Below are 25,896 nucleotides of genomic sequence, written 5' to 3'. Positions count from 1 at the left end.
CTCTGTCCCTGGGATTCTCCAGGCAAGAATACTGGAGTGAGTTGCCATTTCCTTCCCCAGGGGATTTTCCCAACCCAAGAAGAAGCCTGCGTTGGCAGGTGAATTCTTTACCACTGAGCCACCAGGGAAGCCCTGTAGTGTGTGGACCTGGAATAAATTCGTGAAGTAGAATTCACGACTAACTGGAATACCGTCTTTCTGTAACACAGTAATAGATTAACAAAGGGTTGGTGTTTTGTTTTTGTTTCCCTGTTTTGTTTTAATGGTAACTAAATATTTCAGACCATCATCTTGGTCTGATGCCTACCTCCAGCCCAGATTTCCATTTTGGTCTGTTGAGCAAATTTAAAACTTTTTCAATCTCAAAAGGTCACTTAAAGTTAACATCCAGGTAACATCAGACAGTGTTTTAAGTGAAGTAATTCTCAAAAGCCTCTTCATGTTTGCAGTCATAAAAGCCAGGTTTCATTTGAGGGTTCTGTTCTTTGATATTTTTTCCCTCTTCTCTCTTTCCAGATGATTCCGTGGAGGAGGAGGAAAAGTATGGCACTGAGCTCTGGGGAATGCATGGGAGAAGGAAAAATAGGGAAAGGGAATGACAACAGAGATTTCCATTTAGTCTGCAAATGTTTTTGGTTTTTCTCATCCCAAGCCCGGAGCCAAGAGACTGTGGGATCTTACAGTCTTGTTTGTTGTCCAAACTGGCAGTAGCCGTGCTGGTGGTAATAGCATAGTACTGTCTGCGTTCTTGGAGTGTGGTTGGTTGGCCAGTTTCTAGTGAATTCTTTATCCACTCTGCTTGGCCGCCTCAGTAGTATACATGTTGCCTGTGCATTTTGGCTTGATCTGTGGGTCATCATCTGCCTATGGGTGACATTTAAGAATCTCTGTTCAATATCTGAGAAGTAAAGGATATTTTTTAAATAAAAGATTTTAAACGTACAGAAGAGTACTGTAGCAGAAGAGAAGGAACAGCCATGAACTCACCTTTTCCCCGTGTCTTGTCTTTACATTTTTCGCTGTTTGATTCTGTGTCAGTTAGTGCTAATATTCAGTTCAGCTCCGTTCTTCATGTTTACACTCTGGGCAGTGAAGTCAGTTCCTTTCAGTTTCCATGCCCCGCCCAGTGATTTCTGATTAATCCTTGGTGGTGGTTTAGTCACTAAGTCATGTCCGACTCTTGCAATCCCATGGTCTGTAGCCTGCCAGGCTCCTCTGTCCATGGGATTTTCCAGGCGAGAATACTGGAGTGGGTTGCCATTTCCTTCTCCAAAATTAATCCTTAGTGGCTACCTTAATCTGTGTGGCAGGCCAGGATATGTAAATTGCCAGTCACAGTACAATAGTTTGAAAAGAGACAAGAGGAAAGCAGATATTCAGGGAGCATCTAGCAACTTGCCACAATTTTAGGTCTCTTACCTTTAAAAAAAAAAGCCCATTGTAGTTGAAGCCCTTTCCTTCTTCCTTGGAATTAACCATATATGAATGTGGTATATTATTCTTATGCATATTGTTTTGTCTTTAGATTGTATGTTTGTGTCCATGAACAGTGTCTTATTTTAGTATCTTTTAAAACTGTGTATAAGTGGAACATTCTGTGCATATCCTGCAGATTACTTTTTTCCTTCATTCAGCATTATTTACCCAGTTGATACACATAGTTCTACTTGAAATGTGTGCCTTGTAGCTACGCGTTCCGGGAAACAAACTCACTCAGAAGGACAATGCAGATAGTGGAGTGCAGTTTATTACACCGGCGGGCCCAAGGCAGAGTCTCCTCTTAGCCAAGGACCCCGACCAGTTTTTGTGAAAACCTTATAAACCCTAAGTGTACTTGCTCAAACCCACCTCCCCAAATTCCTTGAAACTAGTCTGGACAAGGTAAAAGAGAGATACGATCAAAGTTAACCCATGATTCATGTGTCACAAGACTAGATAAACAGTGGATATTTATCAATAGGCCTATGGTCATATCTCGATAAACATAATGGAATTTACCGCTTTGTTCTGTTTCAGAGATAATTAGCATATTCTTTTAGGCAACAGAGAGTCCAAGTCCAAGTCCTGAGGCTCTTTTATCCGGGGGTCTGGTTTTCCATTGGTATGCCATTTCTATAGACACCGGGCACAAAGTTCAGGGTCCATGGGGAGGGTGGCCGTGCGTGTAGCCCCTTGTTCGCAGCCTGGCCTGAGATGGAGCCCAGCTCTGTCTGTTTCCTCCTCCATGTGTAGTGTTGCTATACGGTTCACGTATCCACTTTCCTCTTGATGCATTTTTAGGTTGTTACCTTTCTTCCCCATTATAAACAATGCTGCAGTCTTTGTACATGTTTCTCTATACACCTGTGTAAGAGTTTCTCCTGGGTGTGTACCTAGAAGTGCAATTACAGAGTGAGAAGATAGTGCTTTTGTCAGCTTTACTAAACATTGTCAGATTGCTCTCCAGAGTGGCTGTGTCAAATTGCACTTGGAACAACACTGTATGAGTGGCCTGTACAAAAACCAAACTTGTGTTTTTGCTCATCTGTTGAAGTCAAATTCATTTCCCTAAATACTACTGAGGTCGAGTATATTTTCATGTTCATTGGCTATGTATGATTCCTTTTCTGTGATCTGCCCATTCATACCTTTTGGCCATTTTTCACTTGTGTGTTTTTGTTTTGATTTAGAGAAGTTTTTAAATACATTCTGATAAAGAAACTATCTACAGTGCAGGAGACCTGGGGACAGAGGAGCCTGGTGGGCTGCAGTGCATGGGGTCTCGAAGAGTCGGTCACGACTGAGTGACTACACCACCACCACCACGAATCTTTTGCTGATTATTTCTGTTGTGGATATTTTCCCATAGTCTTTGGCCTATCATTTAAATGTCCGTGATGTTTTTGGTTGTGTTAAAAAATTTTCGTTTCCATAAAGTAGTTATTTTTTCTTTTACGGTTTGTGCTTTTTGAGTCTTCATTGAAAAATTCTTCTGTAACCAAGGATTTACAGATACTTTTGTCTCATTTTCTGTTACAGTTTGAGGTAGGAATTTAACTTTTACATGTGGATGAACATTTATTAAATAGTCCATCTCTTTCATACATTTGTGGTGCCACCTCTGTCATGTACCATTTGCATGCTCAAGGGCATATGATTCTGTTCTTTGTTCTGTTTGATTAATCTTTTAATCTGCCTCTGCCCACAGTCACACTGACTTCATTCCTATAGCTTGATTGACATGTAGCAGTCAGAGTTCCATTGCCTTGCTGTTCAAAATTTTTATTGGCCACAAAAAATCAAAATCTTTTATGGCTTTGCCTTTCAGTTTGATTTTAGGATCTGCTTTTAAAGTTCTTTGAAAAACTATGTTGAGATTTTTCTTGGAACTGTATTAATTGTGTAGATTAATACCGAGATTATTTACTGCTCTAATAAATCTTCCATATGTGAGCATGCTATATCTTCATTTTTTAAAAGGTCTTTCTAAGAAATTTTCTTAGAATTCTTAGGTGAATATTGTATGTTGATCTTGAATCCAGCAACCTTGCTAAAAGTTCTCATTAGTTCTAATTGCTTTTATTTTTTTGGATTTTCTGTCATTTCCTTTGTGGTTGCTCTGTTTTTTTCTTTCCAGTTCTTAAATCCTTTATTTCTTCTTGTTTTACTGTTCTGAATAGGAATTCCAGTACATTGTTCAGAGGAAAAAGTGATAGATGGCATTTCTGACCTTTTCCTAACTTCATTCAAAGGGAATGCTTCCAACACTTCACCAATAAGCGTTCTGTTTACTGTAGATTTAGGGCAGATAACCTTATCAGGTTAACAAAATTCATTCTTTTTTCTAGTTTCCTACCACTTTTTTGTTTTTGTTTTAAATATCATGAATAGATGCTAGGTTGTATTATTAAGTGTAAAAGGTAAGTCCCTGGCAACCATATAGTTACATTTCCTCCCACCACTATCCTTTGCTCTAATTTTGTCTTATACTTCATCTGTATGTTAATAAATTGTACAATATAAAGTTAACATTTTTTTTTCATCAACCATTTTTAAGAAATTGAGGAAAAAATATAGGCTTTTATGTTTACTGATATTTACCATTGCTGATATTCTTCATTTCTCTTGCAGATCTGAGTTTCCATCTGGTTTCATTTTCCTTCTGCATTTCTTATAGACCTGCATACAGGTCTATGAGAGAGGAACTGTTTTGGCTTTTACTTATCTGAAAATGCCTTTGTTTCATGTAATGAGAAGTCATCCATTTTTTCTCTGTATATCATACTGTCTTTTTTTTTTTCTTCCTCTGGTTGGTTGAAGATTTTCTCTGAATCTTTAGTTTTCAGCAATTTGAATATGATTTGCTCTTGCTGTGATTTTCTTTGTATTTTCTTTGTATTTTGCTTAGGGTCAGCTGAACTCAGATTTGCAATTTTCTCTCTTCCACCAGCTGTGGACATTTTCAGATCTTACTTTTATGTATACTTTTCTGCATATCTTTCTCTGCATAAGTTTCTCAGATGGAAACTTCATGGAAGGGCTTCCCTGGTGGCACAGGGGTAAAGAATTCACCTGCCAATGCAGGAGACGCAGGTTTGATTCCCGGGTCAGGAAGATCCCCTGGAGAAGTAAATGGCTACCCACTCCAGTATTCTTGCCTGAAAAATCCCATGGACAGAGGAGCCTGGCGGGCTACAGTCCGTGGGGTTGCAAAGTGTCAGATACGACTTAGCAACTAAACAGCAGCAGCAGACTTCATGATAGATGATAGTTCCTGTTGGATGAGAGTTCCTTGCCAGCATCTGATACTGTCAGTGTTCTGAATTTTAGCCATTATAGTACATGTATAGAGGTATTTTGTTGTTTGAATTGTATTTTACTGGTATAGGGAGCATCTCTTCATATGTTTATTTGCAATCTGTATATCTTTGGTAAGGTTGCTTTCACTTTTAACTGCTCCGTAAACTCTGAATCCTTACATAGCTTTTATTGAAAAAAATCCAATCTGATAACTTTCAATGAATACAGTCAGGCTTTTTATCTTTATTTAAACTACCTATGTATGGGGATTTATTTCTGCCATTTTGTGCTTTCTTTTCTGTCCGTGGGTTTTTTAAATCATTTTAAATTTCCTTCTTGTTTTATTCTAAATTGATTGGTTTTATTGTTTCTCCTTTTTTTTCAGTTTGGTTTTTAATTGTACATGCTGTTTTCACTTAATTAGTTATCTTTTAATATTAAAAATATTAATCTTAAGGCCTTGAATTAATCAAATATCTCTGCCCTAAACCTAAATACAGCACCCTTAAAACGCTTTCATTTTCGGTGCCTTTATTCCTTCTTACATGCTGTTGCTTTCTGGTATTCTTGTTCATTTAACCAAATAATTACTAACTTCTGCCACGTGCCAAATACTATTCCAGGTGCTGTAGTAGTAGCATTGAAATAAGGTCTCTGCCCTCATGAGGCTTACAAGATAATTAATACATATATAACAGTGTAAATTGGTGTTTGGTGCTAGAATGGAAAGGAAAGCATAAGGACAAAGAATGACTTAGAAGTGGAGATGCTATTTTGTGTATGAGTTTCTGTTTGCTCAGACATTTCATAAGATTTTTAGAGCTTAAATGTGAAAAACTTGATTCCCATGCTGGAGGAACTTGCATTCAAACCAGAGAGTCACGAAAGTTAGAGATGTGGGACCATCAGCATACGGTGGGTGATGCTTTGTCTCTGGTGGATTCCCCAGGGATCTGTGTAGTGTCAGCCTGCAGACACATCCAGGGCAGAGTGGGGTGGGTCAGAGAAGACTGCAAAGCATGTTGAGAAAAGTGGGAGAGAAAGGAGTGACCCTGGAACCAAGACATGCTTGTCTGTTCCCCAGATATTAATAATTTGAGAGGCTGAGACATCAGGTAGGATGAGTATAAGAAAGAGACTTGTCTTGGTAGTTAGCACATTACGGTGATGTCAAGTAGAATGAGATTTCCCTTTTCCAAAGACATAACCACATCTCCCCATTTTTCTGTTCATTGTCCCCAGAAGTCCCTTGATTTTTCTGTGTCCCTATTTTAACTCATATTGTTTTGTCCACCTGAAATATCCTTTTGCCTTTCCCTAACTCAGACCGATTCCCCAGTTGTCCTCCTTTACCATTTTCTCTCCTTGGTGCGCTGTAGCTCCTTGTAACTTGGCACCTGTTGCAGAAATAGAAAAAGATTTTGTAAATTGTAAAGTGTCATACAAACTTACTAATAGCATCTGTCCTTCTGAGCTGCAAGCTCGTTGAAGGCAGAAACTGAGCCCTTTCTATGTTTATGTACATCAAACTACTCAGTGTTGTGTCTTGTAGATTCTTGTTATTTATCAAAGTCTGAATGAATTAGGGATATGTGATTCTCTGATAGGCTTAAGGATTGTTAAGAATGGGCATTTAACACACCAGGGTCTGTCTTGCACCTGTTGCATTTATATTGAAATTCTCCTTCTGTGGAATCTCCTTTAAAAGTAGATTCCCTAATTTGGATCCTCCACTGGTTTACATTTCGTTTTTTTCTTCACAGGCTGTATACATACCTATCTAAATTAATAATCATAGGTTGCATAGTGATGTATTGGCATGCTTTTGACTGTAGTATTTCAGAATATCCAGTTAGACAGAGCTTTATCCCTTTGGTAACAAGAAGTCCAGCCCTATGCAGTTTCAGGATTAGTCTGTCAGTGGCCCCTGGGGACAGTCAGGGTCCCTTTGCTTTCTGTTTTCACCTTGTCCTTCGCATGTTGATGTTGGCTCCCCTCATGCCCCCAAGATGGCTGCAGCACTTCTCAGTGTGTTCCAAAGGCAGGATAGTGTCTCCTTCCGCTTGCCCATGAGGGAGCGTAACTTTTCCTGAATGCTTCCCGACAGATTTCCCTTCAGATCCTGCTGGTTGAGATGTGGTTATTTACACTGGCAAGAGGAGTGGAACGGTCACAGTTGGCTGGGACCAGTCAAGAATAGGTAGTCTAGCAGAGAATGAGCACTTGAATTCAGCCAGAGGTCTAATGCCGTGAAGAACAGGGGTGGGCGTGGGATATGGAACAGGTACTATCTGTGAGTCCTTGACCTTCCCACCAGGGGAGTTAACATCCTTGCAGATTTCCAAGAAGAGGAAAGATACTTTTTACAATATTTCCACTGAGCTTGGTGTTGGATCTCAGAAATACTGTATTCATTGACTCACTTATTCACGTAATAAGCATTAACTGAACACACAGTTTGTGCCAGGTGTTGTGCTCAGAATGGGGGAAGAAGCTGAGTAAGACCTGCTCCTCATCCTCAGGTGAAATGGCTGGCATTTAGTCCAGTGGAATAGGGTGGCTGAAGTAAAGCGGGGAGGATAGAGTTATTCTGTAATAAACTGATTTTAGGAAATTTATTTTTCAGCAGGAGATGTGGGACATGTGGATTTGGGATGTGAATTCATTTGAAAAGCCACTTTGGGGTAAGTTGATCACTGGGCGTAAATGACTTCAGGGTTGGACTTCTCTTTACATTGGGAGTTGCTCTTACAGTGGCACAGGCTCAGATGTGCCCTGACTGGACTTGATGCCTCATTTACATGCCAGAAAGTGAGTGGCTTGTACTGAAATCCTGGCACAGTAATTTGAGAAACGTAACCATCAAGCATAGCCACGTGTGGTACTAATTAATTAGCACATTGACTTCTCATTCACGAAAGCAATGTGAAGACTAAGTGAAGACCACCTTTAGAAATAGAAAGATACGTATTATATAGGGTGTAACCTGCTTGTCTTCGACCAGCAATCCTGACGTGTGGACTGGAAAGCACTCATGGCGCCAGTGTTAGGAAGGTGAAGGGTTCAGGTTTGTCTCTGAGCTTCTCTTTGCAGGACTCCAAGTGCATCAGTACAAATGTAAAATGTTCCTGATTTTTTTGTTTCATCTAAGAAAGAGCCCTTAGAATTACTATTTAATATTTACCGAGTGTTTACCGTGAGTGTGTTGTGCCTTACTGCATTTAATTCAGGGACTGTGACGTGGGTATGTTTTTCTCATTCAAGGAATAAAGAGGCCCAGGTTTATGCAAATACAGTAAAATTGCTAGGAGCGCATTACTGATATTAATACGTTCTGGGATTGAAATGTGAATTTTAGCATTTGGCCTAATAGATCATCACTTCTGTTTTAAAATGCTGATTGTGTTGTCTGTTCCCAAGACCACCCGCAGGTTTAGTGATTGCCTAGGAGGATTCATAGCATTCAGCATATGATCTCTGAATAATAGCTAAGACTTATTATAGCAAAAGGATACAAAGCAGTGTTAGCAAAGGGAAGAAGTGAAATCTGGAGGAAAGCAGTTACTATCTTCCTAGAGTCCTCTCCCCGTGGAATAAGCTTAATTCCTCCACGTAAGCTAAATTCCTTTAGCAGTGAATTTTGACAACACGTGTGAAGTGTTGTCAACCAGGAAAACTCATTAGACTGAATGCCAGTGTTTTTATCGGACCTGGTAATGGAGGTACCTTCTGCCTAGCATGTACCAAAATTTCAGGCTCCCAGAAGGCAAAGAGATGTTTTGCATAAATCATATTGTTTGTACAGGCAGTTTCAGCACAGTGAGGCCCGCTAATCATTTAAGGTAAGATTTATATCAGCCTAGGAAACTGTGTATCACTCAAGTTCCCAAACACCAGCCAAGGGCTAACATTGCAACCAGACCTTTCTAAAGACAGTAATCTCAGGCCTATGTCTTAGCTTTTATGCTGTACGCTGATTTAGTCATTCAAGGATATCGTCCTATGATCATGCAGCTTCTGAAAAGGAATGAGAGAAGTAGATATTATGGTGTTGGTTTTGGGGGCCCTGTGACTGCCCACTAGTTTGATTTGCTGGAAAGACTGACACAGCTCAACATAGTGTTGTACTCACGGCTGCATTTTTATTACAGCCAAAGATACAGTGCAAGAAGAGCAGAAAAGAGATATAAACAGGTGAAGGTTGACGAGATCAGGTGTGGACTTCTGAGTCTTCCCTCTGTGAGAATCACAGGAACACGAGTTCCCCTCCAGCTGTGAATGATAGAGGCATGTACAAGACGTGTCTGCTCAGGGAAGCACACGAGTGTCACAGCCTGGAGCTCCCGTTGGTAGCCAGCTGGTCACGTAGGCGTATTCCTGCCATGTGGCCAGCTTTGGCAGCTGAGACTTGGGCCCAGACCAGACACCAGGTGCACGTCATAAATCTTGATGATTTCTTTAAACAATGCTGACAGCCTGGTACATCCTGACTCACCACCTCTAACATCCTTAACAAATAACCATGAACATTCCAGGAGTTTCTTCTCAGCATTTGGCCAGGGGTCATTGCCATGGCCCTAGGCATCCCCCTGGGCTTAGCCCGGACAGGGTAGAACACACCTGCTGTGTTAACTCTTTCCTCACAGACTTGCACATGAAATAATGTTGCATTTGCTGAATGCAAAATTTAATGATGATATATTCTGTAGAATATGATACTCCACACTTGAAAAAAAATATCTGATAGTAGAAATAGTTGACAAATTTCACTTACCTGAAGGGAAGCTTCTAGATTCTTTTCTTTTAGGGATCTATATCTAATGGTGATTTGGATTTCCCATTTTGTCCACAAACCCTGGTGGCTTAGACAGTAAAGAATCTGCCTGCAGTGCAGGAGACCTAGGTTCGAACCCTGGGTTGGGAAGATCTCCTGGAGAAGGGAATGGCAACTCACTCTAGTATTCTTGCCTGGAGAATTACATGGACTGAGGAGCCTGGTGGGCTACAGTTCATGGGGTTGCAAAGAGTCAGACATGACTGAGTGACTAACACTTTTACTTTTCATTTGTACTATATACAGGTATATGTTATGTTAAATCAAAATATCACAAAATTAATATTAATTTTATTAATTAAATTAAAATATTACAAAATTACACATGACCTTCTCTCTCTGAAAGTCAGCCTCGTGAGAGGCTTTTAAACACAGTGGGATTTCTTTTTTTTTTTTACTCAATTTGCAGCTTTACAGAAATAGTTTTGCAGAAAGAAAATAACTCATAGCTTAAAAGTTACCTGCTTCCAGGATTTGAAGCCAGTCTTCACTAGTTTATTTATTGCTGTTTGAAAACTGCTTTGTGTTATGCAAAAAAGAAAGACACAGTAGTTAAGGAAGATTCCATGCTTGAATCTGAGAAGTTCTGAGTTAACAGAATCACACAGCTTGCCTCAATGCAGGGCTTCATAGAACCTCTGGTGCAGTAATATACAGACTGAATCTCTCCAAGCAAATCGAGGAAGTAACGTTTCCCTAACTTATTTGATCATGGAATTTCTTTAGTGAGAGCTTTCAGGTGTGAGTCCTACAAATGGTGTTCTTCAGAACAAAATGGCAGGACATCAGGAAGCCCTTAAAGGATTTTAGCTAAAGGAGAGAGAGAAACAAAACATCTGTAGAAAAAATGTAAAGAAAACCTTGTTGCAGCAAAGTGTAGTGTCTCACACTGTCTGATAAAACCTGTTCAGAAACTTCCCTATCTGGGTGTCTTTTTCCTGCCAGGTTTCCTGAGTTGGTGTTTCTCTTTTGTAATGTGAACGGCGTGTCTCTTACCCTGGTATTTAATAGTGTGATAACAGTTTCCATGGTGTGGATCATTGCCTTCATGCTCCTACCATCTACGGTGTCTGACGTGGTATCAAGAACAGAGTTGGCCAAGACTCAGTAAATATCCAAGCAGCATGGAATGATTGGGACTCTAAAATACTGGGGGTTTTTTTGTTTTGTTTTGTTTTAAAGGAATAACAAAGTAGTAGACATAAAGGTTAGATACTATACATTTATTTTAATAATGTCATTTTGAAGAACATTTTTAGAACTTTTCTTTTGACTTCTTGAATTTAATTTCTCTTCTCATCACCAACTTCTTTTTTTTTTATGACTTCTATGAATTTTTAATTGGTTTATTTTCTCAGAACAGTAAAGCATTTGTAACTAGTGGATTTCTTTTGCAGTAGATGGAATGTCATTTTAAGTAATTAAATGGTCAGCATAGCTAAGGAAGGCCAGTGGGTCAGAAGTAGCCAAGGTACTCCTCAACTAGTAAAAGGTGAGAATATTTGCTTTACTGGGTACCAAGAATTGTTGTAAAGCTATAATTAAGACGCTGTATGGTGTAGGGATAAGCAGACCAATGGAACAGAATGTAGAACCTCAGAAACATGACTTATGACAAAGTTGGTATTGCACACTTTTAGGGAGAGATTGAACTTCCCATAAACAGTACTGAGACAATTGGTTATCCATATGGAAGAAAATAATATTGAATCTGTACTTACACTGGAAAGGTAAAACTTTAAAACTTGTAGACATTAAAATATTTTTAATGATCTCTAGGTAGAGAAACTCCCCAGATCAGTAGGTGCTCAATATGCTACTGGAGATCAGTGGAGAAATAACTCCAGAAAGAATGAAAGGATGAAGCCAAAGCAAAAACAACACCCAGACTCTGATGCTGGGAGGGATTGGGGGCAGGAGGAAAAGGGGACGACCAAGGATGAGATGGCTGGATGGCATCACTGACTCGATGGATGTGAGTCTGAGTGAACTCCGGGAGTTGGTGATGGACATGGAGGCCTGGGGTGCTGAGATTCACGGGGTCGCAAAGAGTCGGACACGACTGAGCGACTGAACTGAACTGAAGGTAGAGAAAAACTTCTTAAGACATAGAAAATATGAACTACAAAAGACACCTCTTGTTAAGAATATAAGCTATAAACTGGGAAAAGATACTGGTAGTGCATGTAACCAGCATGGATTAGAATCCAGACTGTATAAAGATCTTCACAGACTAATAGGAAAAAGACAAAACACCTTCACCCAATAGAATAAACTTCAGTGGGTATATTAGGAAGAGGAAATGGAAATGTCAGAGATGGTGGGGAAACTCACATTAAATTACACACTTACCAGGTTGTCAAAAAATTAAATAGTTTGACATCAATAAGTGTTGCCAAGGACATAACACATCCAGAGCTCTCATTTTGCTTTAGACATCTGGGAAAACAAGTTTGCCATATGTTTTCATATTGAAAATATGTGTAGTCTCATGACCTAATATCCCTAGGTATGTACTCTAGATCAGGGTTGTGACAACTCATGAATTAAGAAAGATTTTTAACATCTTTAAATGGTTAAGAAATAATTTCATAATTTATAATTTTAAAATTACATGACATTCAAGTTTAATGTCCATAAATAAGCTTTGTTTTATTGGAATACTGTCACACTTACTTGGTTACATATCACAGAGGCTTTTGTGGTACAACCCCAGATTCAAGTGGTTGCCACAGAGATCTTATGTCCCGCAAAGCCTAAAATGTTTACTGTCTGGCCCTTTGCAGAAGTTTGCTGACCCCTGGCACATGTGTACCAGGAAACATGCATAAACCTAGAAATCACCCCATGCCTATTAAGCATGAAAGGGATAAACTATGATTAGCCCCATAGTGTATGATTACATTGATATAAGCCAATTGAGTATTATACAGTGGTGAAAAGGAACTGACTACAACTACATGCAGCATGAATGGGCTTGAGGAATGTAGTGTTAGAAGAAAAGCAAGTCTCAGATTTTTCCACTAGTAAGCAATTCAGTGTCCTTTCAAGTAGCATAGTGTGCCTCATAATGTATAATTGTTCTGAATCGTAGAGAGGAACTTCAGAAGTGGACCAGAGCCTGTCTGACCTTAGGTTTCCTCTATCTCTGCACCCCCCCCCCCAATCCCCCCGCTTCCGCATCCCTGGTGTGTGTCAGGAACTCCGTTCAAACTCTCATAAGCGGAAAAGGGGATTATTAGAAGGATTCCTGAGTGGTCACGAGAGCCAGAGAAGAGACAGGGACTCGGTCACTACGGGACCCTCCTCCTCTCGTCCTGCGTGCCTCCGTTTGGGCTCGCCCTCTTGGACTGCAGGTCGGCTCTCTCTCCGCGACGGGCAGTGTAGCTGACTGCAGCACTAGGTTAGCATGGGCTTCCAGCTCTGTGACTCGGGAAGTGAAGGGCTGAGGGCCTGTGGTTGGCCTGGCCAGCTCATTTGGCTGTCCTGTGCCCATGGGACTAGGTCTGTTACCAGACCTAGGGGTAGGGTGGGCAGAGCAAGAGTCGGAATCATGAGCCAGGAAGCACCTCAGCCTGTGTCTGTTCTCTCTCTTCTTTAAAGAGTAGTAACCTGTAAAACAATACGTGGTATTCTGACACAGCTTTGTGGGTATCAGGAGGCCTTTTTTGAAGTGACCATTAAGACATTGGTTGTCTAAGACAGTATACTTGGTGGTTGTGGTGGAGAGAGAGGTTAGAATGTCTGTTGAGCATATTAGTTAAATTTAAAAAAAAATCTCAGTGGCATTACCACAGAGATCTCTCATGCTTCCCCTTTATGGTCACAAACATTTCAGTCTTTTCCTCCTGTAGGGACATTTAAGACATTAAAATATTTGAGTAAAAATAGATGTTACAGTTGCTTTAAAATATGATATACCTGGACTTCCCTGGTTGTGTAGTGGATAAGAATCTGCTTGTCAATGCAGGGGACATGGATTTGATCCCTGGTCCAGGAAGATTCCACATGCCTTGGAGCAACTCAGCCCGTGCACTGCAACTACTGAGCCCGTGCACTGTGGCGAGAGAGGTCTCCGCAGGGAGAAGCCCAGGCGCCGCAGAGTAGCCCCCGCTCACCCTAGCTAGAGAAGGCCTGCGAAAAGCAACGAAGGCCTAGCGCAGGCAAAAATAAAAGTAAATAGTATTAAAATTTTTATTTGGTTCTGTACTACTATAACCATGTACCCAGAACTCATTTCAAAAGTTCTGAGAATATGTGGGTATAATACAGTTACTTAAAAAAAAAGACATGACATACTGCTGATTTATTCTGAATGACTGGGAGGGTATTTAGCCCATTAGTAATAGTGTTTAAGGTACTTGAAGAAATATACAACAGTTATCCTCCTAAAATTTAAATTGTTTCTTTGAAGGGTCCTCACCTCTTCTGTATTTACCTATTTTTAAGGTTATTGAGGTTGAATTTATTACGTACAATAAAATTCACCCTTTTAAGTGTAGCCGTACCCGTTTGGACTAATGGACACAGTTGTATGACCGCCACCACTAGCTGGGAGTAGAGGGTTTCCCATTATCACAAATTTTCACTGTCCTTTGAGGCCAGTCCTCTACTCTTCCAAGCCCCTGGCAATGGCTGATCTGATTTCTATCTCGCATAAATGGCATCATATAGTGTACAGAGTGCAGCCGTTTGCTACTGACCACTTTCACTTAGCATAAGGCTTGTGAGGTTCACCAGTGCTGTGGCATGTACGTCGAGAGTTCTTTTTGATTGCTGGATTCTGGGTTGAAGTCCTGCACTGTTTAGAGTACCACAGTTTGTTTATCCGTTCACCAGGTGGTAGACGTGTGGATCGTCTCCAGATTTTGATAGTCATGATTAAGTTGATAAAAAGGTTGTGTACAAGTCTTTGTGTAGACATACATTATCCTTGCTCTTATGTAAGATTCTTATGGGAGAAACACTCTTTGTTTTCCGGAGAGACTGTACCATTTTGCATTCCACTGGCAGTGTGTTAGTCGTCCAGTTCTTGCTAGCATTTGGTAGTTTTCTTTTTTCCTTTAGCTGTTTATATTGGTGCATAGTGGTGTTTCATTGTGTTTTTAATTTGCAGTTCCCTAGTAGGTGGCATTAGCAGTAAAGAATCCATCTGCCAGTGCAGGAGACACAGGAGACGGGTTTAATCCTTGGATTGGGAAGATCCCTTGGAGAAGGAAATGGTAACCCGTTCCAGTATTTTTACCTGGAGAATCCCATGGACAGAGGAACCTGGCAGGCCACAGTCCCTGGATTGCAAAGAGTCAGATCAGACTGAGTACACACACACAGTAGCTAACAATGTTGAAAATCTTTTCTTGTTGTAGTTTACCACCTGAATTGCTGTTCCGGCGAAGTGACAGTTCAAACTTTTCGCCCATTATTTTGGATTAGGGTTTTTAAACACTGTATTTGAAGAGTTTTTTATGTGGTCTGGGTACAGGTAATTTATCAGATGAGTCATTTGTAAATATTTTCTCCCCATATATGACTTGTTTTTTATTTAACCGTCTTTTGAAGAGCAGATTTTATTAAGTCCAACGTCCAGTCTTTTTTTTAAATGATTTGTGCATTTTATTGTTAGTAGCTGAGGAATCTCTGGCCCAAGGTTTCAGAGGTTTTTGCCTCTTCTTTATTCTCCTTTCTCCCTGCACCTCCTGCTTTCTCTGTATCGCTCTCCTTCCAAATACACACCCCCCCACTGCATTTCATCTTCAATTTTAGAATCTAATTGTGCTGCCTTAGAAAAATTAAACAGGGATGGGTACAGAGTCATAAAGACATTTAAGTGTTCTGGGCTGTAAGCTCTGAAAGAAATAACCATCAGCAGGTTTTAGAGAACACAGAGCCACATTTGCGTCCCAGATAGCGCACCAGCAGTTAGACTGCTTGCTTTGCCAGTGGCCAAGAGAGGTAGCCTTGCACGTGAAGTGGCTTGAAATACGTGGGATATCGGCTTCTCTGGAGAGATCTGTTGTTCCATGACACTGTGCGTTGTAATCCTTTTGGCCTTGCCCCTCACCCCAGTCACTAGAGTTAGTAGTGGTTGCTCACCCCATGTGAGGGACTTGAGGCAAGAATCCGGCAGTGGCACCCCTGTTCTCAGGGTACAAGTGGGGAGTGTTGGTTTGATGGAAGGAGACCAATAGGCAAGAGATCATAGTCCCCAGAGAGGTGAGCAGAAATAATACTTGACAGTTACAAGTGTCACCTAGTATTTTGGGGGTGCTTTTCAGGTTGTTGGCTAGCCCCTTCATAAGGTAGGAGAGAACTTTTTCATAGATAAACTCTCTGGTCTATCCCGGGTTCATGCTACATAAACTGCCCTTGTAAGAAGCTCCTGGGCCCCCTGTAGCGTCCCAGCCCTTCAGAGCATCTGCACATTGGCTTTCAGTGGGGGGCACCTGTGCCAAGTGTTTCCTCCATCCACCCCAAGTGCACTTGATTCTTCCGTCTCCAGGTCAGCACTGACGCGCCTTTGAGCCTTGGTGCCCATGGCTCCATGCGATGACTTCGTCTGAGGTCCCTGGGACTGCTCCAGTGCGCCCCCAGACGAGTGCCAACGTGCCAGGAGTGTTTCCGATCTAGCCGTCCTAGATTTGGTGACCGTTCCTCCAGTCATTTTCTCAAGATGTTGTAACAGATTGGGGTGGGGGTGGGGCACATAGAAGCGAAAGTTCTGGGAAGTCTATGCAGTTACTGTCAGAGCCAAGTCCAGGCCTCAGATCTCTTGATGCCCTTTTCTTCTGCTCTTTTCATGAGTCTGTTTCTGAATGGCTGGTGACTAGCATTTTTAGAATGGGATTCAGTGGGACAGAGGGATAAGAATCACTCCAGTTAAACTGATGTAGTACAGCGACTGGGAGAGCTCATATAAATCCTTGGACCATGGAACTGAATGGGAGTGTTTGAAATGGACTGGGAATTACTGATTTCTTAAACCCCTGTGGCAGTTAATGGCTTAGCTTTTACTTGAGCGTTTAATATAGCAGTTGAATAGAAGGCAGTTAAGCCCCACGTGTTTAATGGGTATGAGATAGTCGCTCACTGTTTTAATTTGCATTTTCTTAATTGTAGTGAATCGAGCCCATTTTCACTTGTTTATTGGCTCTTGTGGTTTCCTTTCTGCAAAGTGCTTGTTTGCATCATTTACCCATTTTTTTATTTTATTGTGTATATTGATTTGTAGGAGTTATTTGCATGTTTTTGATACTGTCAGTTTTTATATATTTTACAAGTATTTTTTGAAGTCTGATTTAAAACTTCATAGTAAAATTTCATATGCATATTAAGTTAATCTTTCGATTGTGCTTTAGGTTCTGAATTTTTTTAGTTAATCTTTTTTCTTTTTCTGTCTGTAGGTTATGAAAGTGATTTCTGATGAAACTGGATTGGAATAATTTTCATGATCTTTGTATATTTATATATATATATATTTTAAAATTTTGCATTTGACTTAAAGTGCCATGAGAAAATTTGCATACTGCAAGGTGGTCCTAGCCACCTCCTTGATTTGGGTACTCTTGGATATGTTCCTGCTGCTTTACTTCAGTGAATGCAACAAATGTGATGAAAAAAAAGAGCGAGGACTTCCTGCTGGGGATGGTGAGTGACGCTTTATAATAATGGGCCTGTCTTGATACATGTGTTACTTGTTTGTAATAACTAATTTTTGAACCATAGAATTTTAACATTTCTTTAGATTAATAGTAATGCCTGGCTTTCTGTGATGATCATATTTCTATCAGTTCTCCAGTGGGTTCTTCTAACAGTATTAAAGTGTCATGTATGCTGCTGCTGCTGCTAAGTCGCTTCAGTTGTGTCCAGCTCTGTGTGACCCCATAGATGGCAGCCCACCAGGCTCCCCCGTCCCTGGGATTCTCCAGGCAAGAACACTGGAGTGGGTTGCCATTTCCTTCTCCAGTGCATGAAAGTGAAAAGTGAAAGGGAAGTCACTCAGTCGTGTCCGACCCCATGGACTGCAACCCACCAGACTCTTCCATCCATGGGATTTTCCAGGCAAGAGTACTGGAGTGGGGTGCCATAGCCTTCTCCAGTGTTCAGTGTTAAAAGTAGTTAATTTTCTGGAGGTCATATTACCAAATAATATAGGGAATCGCATAGCTGGGACTACCAAAACTGCACAGGAGATTAGCCTAATGTCATAATGCTGAGTGGAGCGTTAAAATTGCATTATCAGGCATGAGAGAGAGAGTTCTCTAGCCCTCCTATCTCAGTCCTAAGGGAAGAAGTTATTTTAGGTAGACGTGGTCTGGTGAGTTCATTTTGTTGATGCTGTCGATAGCTCCAGTTAGCACTTTTAGGGAGAGCTTATGAAAAGATCAGACTATAAAATCAGTGCTGTGTTGAGAACACTGCAGTCTCTGGCGTGGAAAAGGAAGGAGACACCTGAAAAATTCCGTTTTAGACTCTGTGTTTAAACCAAAAAACAAATGCCTCCTTTTATTTACTTACTTTTAAACAAAATGAAAATGACTTTGCATTGTGAGTCAGTAATTTAGCTATTCTGGGCCATGCACTCTGTCTGGTTAGTTATAGAATATCTGGCTAAATAATAGTTCTATTTTTAGGAATTATATGTAAATGTTTTATTTGCATATACAGCCATATTTAAGTATCTTACACTTTTATAATGAGGGTACCTGGTCCTTTAAAATTTATAATCTAAAACTTACTTGCCTATGTACTATAATTTTTATAGATGGGATTATGTAACCAGTTCTGTTTATTTTATGGGAAATTTGCCTAAAATTAGCTTCAGTTGCTAACACTGAACTTTAGTAATACCTAGGCTAACCCCTAACTTTTTAATTTTTATCTTCCCCATTATGTAACCAGTTCTGTTTATTTTATGGGAAATTTGCCTAAAATTAGTCTCAGTTGCTAACACTGAACTTTAGTAATACCTAGGCTAACCCCTAACTCTCTAACTCTCATCTTCCCCATAACTTTTAGCACGGTACACTTTTACACAAGGTCAGCCTATCTGCTGACTTTCCCGGTTTCCTTTAAGGACCTGCTGCTTAGTAAGTTTGTGGTGTGATGAGACCCGGCCTCCTTAACTGGTGTTAGAGCTGTAACTCTGTTGACATTTAAGTGAGAGGGCAGGTATTGCTATTCACCAGTAAAAAACTGGGAGATTCCCAAATGGAACAGATTAACTTCCCCTCATTCCACCCTAACCCATTGCCATTTATAGTGGGAACTCATGGTATTTTATCTTAAATGCAAAGGCACAGTCATAAGACAGACCAGGACCTCTGTCGTGGGTGAAGACACACTTGGTCTTCACCAATGTTTTGTAGTGTTTTGAATGTTTTGTAAACTGCTATGTGCTGGGCGGTGTGCTACGTGCTCGTGATACACAGTTGAACAGTACAAAATAGTTTGTCCCTCTGGGGAACTCCCAATCCAATAGCAGAGGAAGAATAATAGACAAGTAGTGATATGATAGCTTCCCTGATAGCTCAGTTGGTAAAGAATCCACCTGCCGTGCAGAAGGTAAGGTGAGGTGAAGTCGCTCAGTCGTGTCCGACTCTTTGCGACCCCGTGGACTGTAACCTACTAGGCTTCTCCGTCCATGGGATTCTCCAGGCAAGAATACTGGAGTGGATTGCCATTTCCTTCTCCCAGAAGACCCCGGTTCAATTCCCGGGTCGGGAAGAGCCTCTGGAGAAAGGATAGGCTACCCACTCCAGTATTCTTGGGCTTCCCTGGTGGCTCAGCTGGTAAAGAATCCACCTGCAGTACAGAAGACCCCGGTTCAATCCATGAGTTGGGAAGATCCCTGGAGGAAGGAAAGGCTACCCACTCGTATTCTGGCCTGGAGAATTCCATGGACTGTATAGTTCATTGGATCACAAAGAGTCAGACACGACTGAGCGACTTTCAGTGATATGGTAGATAGCACACTAGAGGTGTGTGGGAGGAAGGAACACCGTGAGGCCTGAGAAGGTGCTGCAGGGAAGTAACACTCAGGCTAAAGTATCAGGGTGCATGGGTGTTTGTTAGGTTTGACAGGTGAAGGGAATACATCCCAAGCAAAGGAGAAAAGCACGCACAAGATAAGCACATGAGAGAACAGAGTTGATGGATAGGAAAGCGTGAGGAGAGAGCACAGACGAGGCTGGGAGGTCAGCAGAGACCACATCGCAGAAGGCGTTTTATAACATGCCCAGGGTTTTGCACTTTATCCTGTAGGTGAGGCATGCCATCGAAGGATTTCAAAGAAGGGACCAAGTAACCTGATGGGTTCCCGACTTTCAGAACAGAGTGGCCACTTGGCTGATGAAGTGGGAGAGAGCAAGACGTCTGAGGCTGGTTGTGAGACTGCTGGGAGAGTTTGGAGAAGTTCTTGGGGCCCACACTAAAACGGGGCACACAGTGATACATGGGAAGTTTGTAGATAGTGGACTACATAGCAGGGAGAGTCGCTGCACGTAGGTGAGGGCAACTGAAAAGTCTCCCGTGGCTCTCAGGTCTCCGTCTTTGGGCAAATGGATCCGAGGAGGGCCCCCAGAGGCAGAGCGGCTCCAGTGGGAAGGCAGAAGGACGAGTTGTGTTTGGAGCATTTCATGTGGAGGGGCTGGGGGCTGGGGGCCGCGTTCTGCAGCAGAGAGTGGCTGGGGTGGAGCCACGGGGGCGGCGCTGTGGGCTCCGGAGTGTGCGGGAGAGATAGGCAGAGTTGGAGAGGATCACGGAGAGTCAGCAAGAGGAGAGAAGGCTTCTGGAAGTCAGGGGCAGTGGAAAAGCCAGAGGAAGCAGGGTCATGGAAATCCAGGCATGATGGATGGATGTTCAGGGATTTCAGCTGAGATGAAAAAGTGGTTGTGATATGTTTCCTAATGGGGTTTCTTGTTACCCTGCTACTGCTAAATCACTTCAGTCGTGTGTGACTCTATGTGACCCCATAGACGGCAGCCCACCAGGCTCCCTCGTCCCTGGGATTCTCCAGGCAAGAGTACTGGAGTGGGTTGCCATTTCCTTCTCCAATGTATGAAAGTGAAAGTGAAGTCGCTCAGTCGTGTCCGACCCTTAGCGACCCCATGGACTGCAGCCCACCAGGCTCCTCCATCCATGGGATTTTCCAGGCAAGAGTACTGGAGTGGGGTGCCATTGCCTTCTCCGTCTTGTTACCCTAGAAAGTGCCATTTCAGTACCAGTGGACTTCATATTTACTGGTGTGTAGCTTATCCTTTTAGGAGCTTCGACACACAGAAAGAGTACAATAGTTAGAAGAAAGGAATGGAGCTAAAGTTGGTTTTCTGTGTATAGACGTATTTTTTATGTATTTTGAAGAGGTTTAAAATACAAAGGAATGAAGTAATACTTGAAAGAACAAATTCTCGGCAGAGGAGACAGTGGGGTATCAAAACTGTAAGAAAAGATTTATCCTTGAAGAGGATTCTAAGGTCAGTACGCTTCTGAAAACCACTAGTGACATGAGCATCAGAGGAGAGGAGTAGCTTTTATGCAAAGTATAGAAGTGCAGAGTAAAGGAGATATGGTCTGAGAGTGCAGTGTGGAGCCACGAGAGACGACAGCATGTCCTGAAAAAAGGAGAATGAAGGTGAGTGAGGGTTGTGGGCTTATGGGCCTTGTGGGAAAGTCAGGTTTAAGTCTGGTGAATGGGACCTCTGTGTTGAGGAAACTTGATATTTACTATGTGGAAATAGCAAGATGGTGTGGATGACTGAGAAAGAGGTCAGCAGCGGCAGGATGAGAGAAGGCTGAGCAGTATGATGCCAGGAGGTGAGTTAATAGCTGAAGGGAGAGACTTATGAGAGGCCAGTGATTCTAGATGGGGCCCTAAAGCATCCATTTTTCAAACTGTGTTTCAAAGGATTGAAGGGAAAGAGTGGGGAAGGGGGACAATGGCTGCCAAGCAAGAACAGTTTGAAAAATCGGCTCTGATGGGACGTTTCAGTGCAGTGGGCACTAGGAGGTCCCAAGTAGTGTAGGAACCCTAAGGTTACTGCTCTCAATATACGGCTGCTGAGAGATTGTGGTGCCGATGAAGAGATCTTTCCCTAAAGTAGCTGGGAGAGGGTTGACAGGCGATGGCATGAAGGATGTAGACCTTCTTAGTGGAATTAGCAGGTACAGTCAGTGACCTGGAAGAATATAAGTTTCTTCTGTTAGAACACATATGGTCTCCAGGATCTTCATTCTCTGTGCTGCTAAGTTGCTTCAGTCGTGTCCGACTCTGTGCGACCCCATAGACGACAGCCCACCGGGCTCCCCCATCCCTGGGATTCTCCAGGCAAGAATACTGCAGTGGGTTGCCATTTCCTTCTCCAATGCGTGAAAAAGTGAAAATGAAGTTGCTCAGTCGTGTCCGACTCTTAGAGACCCCATGGACTGCAGCCCACCAGGCTCCTCCGTCCATGGGATTTGCCAGGCAAGAGTACTGGGGTGGGGTGTCATTTCATTCTCTGTGGCATTTGAAAAACCAAATTAAAACAAACAATGAGCAGATATGACACTCTAGAGCAGTTGTCTCAGTATTGTAAGGACCTCCTTTCTGAACTGCTTTACAGCGCCAATTTGGTAAAATCTACCAAATTCTGTTCTTTATACTGTTGTGTGCAATTAAGCAGAATGGATTCATTATCCCTATGATAATGTTCATCAGATTATCCTAGGGTCTTACATGTACTCACTACTTACCTACATCAGGTACCAGCAGGCCTGTCTGGTGATTACACAGGGTTGATTTTATCCTGTTTTATTTTATATTCTGGAGCAGTTCTCTCTCATAGTTTTATATTTACTTGTGTTTTATACACCAGACTCTCTGAGAATAGGAAAATTCTTCTTTCACTAGAGAATTAGATAAAATTGCCCTTGGAAAAATAAAATTAGTACAAGTTATATCTTAGGAGTATTTTTGCAACTCCTCTGCCTTGTTGGAATTAACTCATTCAATTTATGGATTTGGATGTTGCATAGAACATTCAGTATTTTTACAGATAAACTTTCAAGTAGGAATTAATCCTTTATGCCAGCTCAGTACATGATTTTCAGATTACTAAAATAATGATTATTCAAGTTTTTACGTGCTTAAGCTAGAATTATTTCAGTTGTCACATTAGGAAGACTTTGAGAACATATTTTATAGAAGAAACTTTAGATGATTAAAAACTTTAAAATATTGTTAGTAAAGGCTTTCAGAAACTATTAACAGACTTTTAGTGTATTTAGAGTTTTATTTGTACACATTACAAATGAATTGAATATAAAATTGGAATAAGGGTTAAAACTGACAGGTATTGAGGTAGCAGAGAGTTATCAATGAATTTTGTTATATGCAATAATATTTTAATGTTAAAAAATTAGATAATTTGCTTTGTTTATATAATACTATTTTATATAACACTAAGAAAGCAGAAACACTTCAGTTATCATTGTAAGCCAAGTCCCAATTTCAGAGATATTAAAATATGGGGAAAATATTTTGGAGTAAGTGAAATATAGTGCATAAAAACAGGAAAAATTATGATCGCCTAAGAAAATTGTTTGGGAGAAATGCTTTTAGCTTTTTATCTTCCCAAATGGATATCCTGTAACTTTGAAAAAGTGGAAGTGTTAGTCAGTCAGTCATGTCAGACTTTTTGTGACCCCATGAAATGTAGCCCACCAGACTCCTCTGTCCGTGGAATTCTCCAAGTAAGAATACTGGAGTGGGCAGCCATTCCCTTCACCAGGGGATCTTACTGACCCAGGGGTTGAATCTGGGTCCCCTGCGCTGCAGACAGATTCTTGATGACTGAGCCACCAGGGTTTATTCTACTTCCATGAGAAAATACATATTGTAGAAATTTGTAAGATGTATTAAAGCTAAGGTATGTCTTGTGGTTTGTATATGTAAATCTCATTTGGCAGCAGAGTGAACTTGTAGTTTTTTTTTTTTACAATTAAATTTTCCAAGAAATGAAACTTCTCTACCTTGTCATGTAGATGAAGTTTAGCTGAAGTATACAATAAAATGTTAGTATGGTGTTTTCACATAATATTTCAGAACAACACTTAGTTACCTCCTTGTCAAAGCTGATTTTATTCTTAGAAATGGTCTACATCTGAAATTTTATGCCAAAGAAAGTATTTTTTTCAGTTCAGGAAAATGATAATATCCAAACCCATTTCCATTGCTTTCAAACAAGTTTCACTGATCTCTTTTTTAATTTACATGAAAGACTGGTAAGTAGAAAACAAGGGAAGTTAATACTATCTTTTTTGTTAGTTGCTTTTTGCAAGTGTGTTAGTAATAAAAATATTCATTAACTAGTTGCATTTTATCCTGGCATCTTTGCCAAAGAAAATTAGTTTACTGCTGCTGCTAAGTCGCTTCAGTCATGTCCAACTCTGTGCGACCCCATAGATGGCAGCCCAACAGGCTTCCCCATCCCTGGGATTCTCCAGGCAAGAATACTGCAGTGGGTTGCCATTTCCTTCTCCAATGCATAAAAATCGAAGTGAAGTTGCTCGGTCGTGTCTGACGCTTAGTGACCCCATGGACTGCAGCCTACCAGGCTCCTCCGTCCATGGGATTTTCCAGGCAAGAGTACTGGAGTGGGTTAGTTTACTGGTCCCCCTTTAATTCTTCGGGATATTATAATTTTAATTTCAGGTATTGTGGGGGTTCTGTAAGTAGTAGTCACAAGACTTTTGATTAATGGTCATTTTAAATGTGGCTCTGAAAACTCACATGTATCAGTAGGTTAAAGTATGTAATGTGGGTATTACACTAGATATTCAGGTTGTTAATAAGTACCAGCTGATCAAATTTGTAAAGTATTGTAGCCAGGAAGATTTTGTATGTTATACAGTTTTGCCCAATTCTTTAAGACTTCCAGGCTGGAGTTCACTGTGATGGGGCAGGATTTTAATTTTCTGGTCATACAGTCTTTTAGGCTGTAAGCAGTCAAGTTTATACTTACTAGTCTTACTAGTTCTTACTGTAATTTATTGAGTGCTCCTTCGTACTCCCCCAATCCTCATGGAAAATTTGAAACATAAACAAAATTAGAGAAATTGATCTCCCATATACCCATCATCTGGAGACGGGTTACCAGATGGCTACCACTCCAGTATTCTGGCCTGGAGAATTCCATGGATTGTATAATCCATGGAGTCACAAAGGGTCAGACATGACTGAGCAACTTCCACACACCCATCATGTCTTCAGCAGCTGTCGATGCGAAGCTAGCCTTGTGGCATAGATATGTGGTACCTCTTTCTTTTTGTCCTCCCCACCCCGCTTTGTTGGTTGTTGTTGAAGAAGAAGAAACTGTTTTCTTTTCTCCAGTTTTCCACAGTCAGGATTTCATTCCGTTAATGTTTTTTTTTAAATCATGTCCTCTGTCCCCTGTAGTATTTCCTGTGAATTGATAAGTGGGTCCAGGGACTTGATTACATTCAGAATCTACTCTACCTCACCTTGCCCCAGGCAAAAATATATTACAGATGGTGTTCTGTATAACTTAATACTCAATTAAAAATTTAAAAACTGAGCAGTGTGAGAATGTTTCCGTTTTAACTTTTCTTTAAAGCAACGTCTTATACTAATAGGGCGCAGGTAGCTGAAGGATACTTATAACCAGGGCCACTAGATGTCTCCCACCTACTCCTTATTTGTCTGTGCCGCCACAAAAGGTGTGACTTCCAGAGCCCCAGTGCTTTGTACTGACCCGTGAGCGTCCCAATCCCCAAATCTGTTCATTGGTCTTTATTTTCAGAGACAGGTAGGTAGGAATTGACTCCGAGAGCTTAATAATTTATGGTTTTTTACATTTTAAAAGTTTATATGAGCATTATGTTTCTGTGCTTATAGTTTTTATTATATTTGTCATTGAACATTTTTGTCACTGAGAATTTTATAAAAATTCTTACATTTAAAGAGCTTACTTGGCAAACATTAGATAGGATTTGTTTTTTAAAATTGTATTACGGGAGTTTCCTATGAATTTTCAAGTTATTGCCTAATATTTTAACTTCCTTCCTAAAATCACAGTTTCTAAGCTCTGAGAATGGGGACAATTATTATACACCATTTTTTCCTTGGTAGTTCTTTAAAACAGATTTTATGTTCTGTTTATGTTTTGTGTTGAAGGCATAGTGAGTACTATTCTGCACCTCTGGTATAGATAGGTTGCTTTGTACCTGCACTGGACAGTCATCCTGTAGGCTAGCTTTGCCGACAAGAGCTGTTCTTGGTCAGACAA

The 25,896-nt window shown here is 41.0% G+C and overlaps 1 protein-coding gene across 1 annotated transcript in view; it reads left to right on the top strand.

The window, feature by feature from the left end:
* The window catches only part of GALNT1 (polypeptide N-acetylgalactosaminyltransferase 1), a 78,461-nt gene continuing 59,953 nt past the window's right edge, over positions 7,389-25,896 (top strand). Inside the window, exons 1-2 of the mRNA XM_005696978.3 lie at positions 7,389-7,463; positions 17,014-17,257. Of these exons, the coding sequence (XP_005697035.1) occupies positions 17,119-17,257 (139 nt within the window). The 5' untranslated portion in view covers positions 7,389-7,463; positions 17,014-17,118. The remainder of the gene's footprint in view (positions 7,464-17,013; positions 17,258-25,896) is intronic.

This window comes from Capra hircus, chromosome 24, assembly GCF_001704415.2.
Source record: "Capra hircus breed San Clemente chromosome 24, ASM170441v1, whole genome shotgun sequence".
Classification (NCBI taxonomy): Eukaryota; Metazoa; Chordata; class Mammalia; order Artiodactyla; family Bovidae; genus Capra; species Capra hircus.
This window is presented reverse-complemented; position numbering and strand designations above follow the sequence as displayed.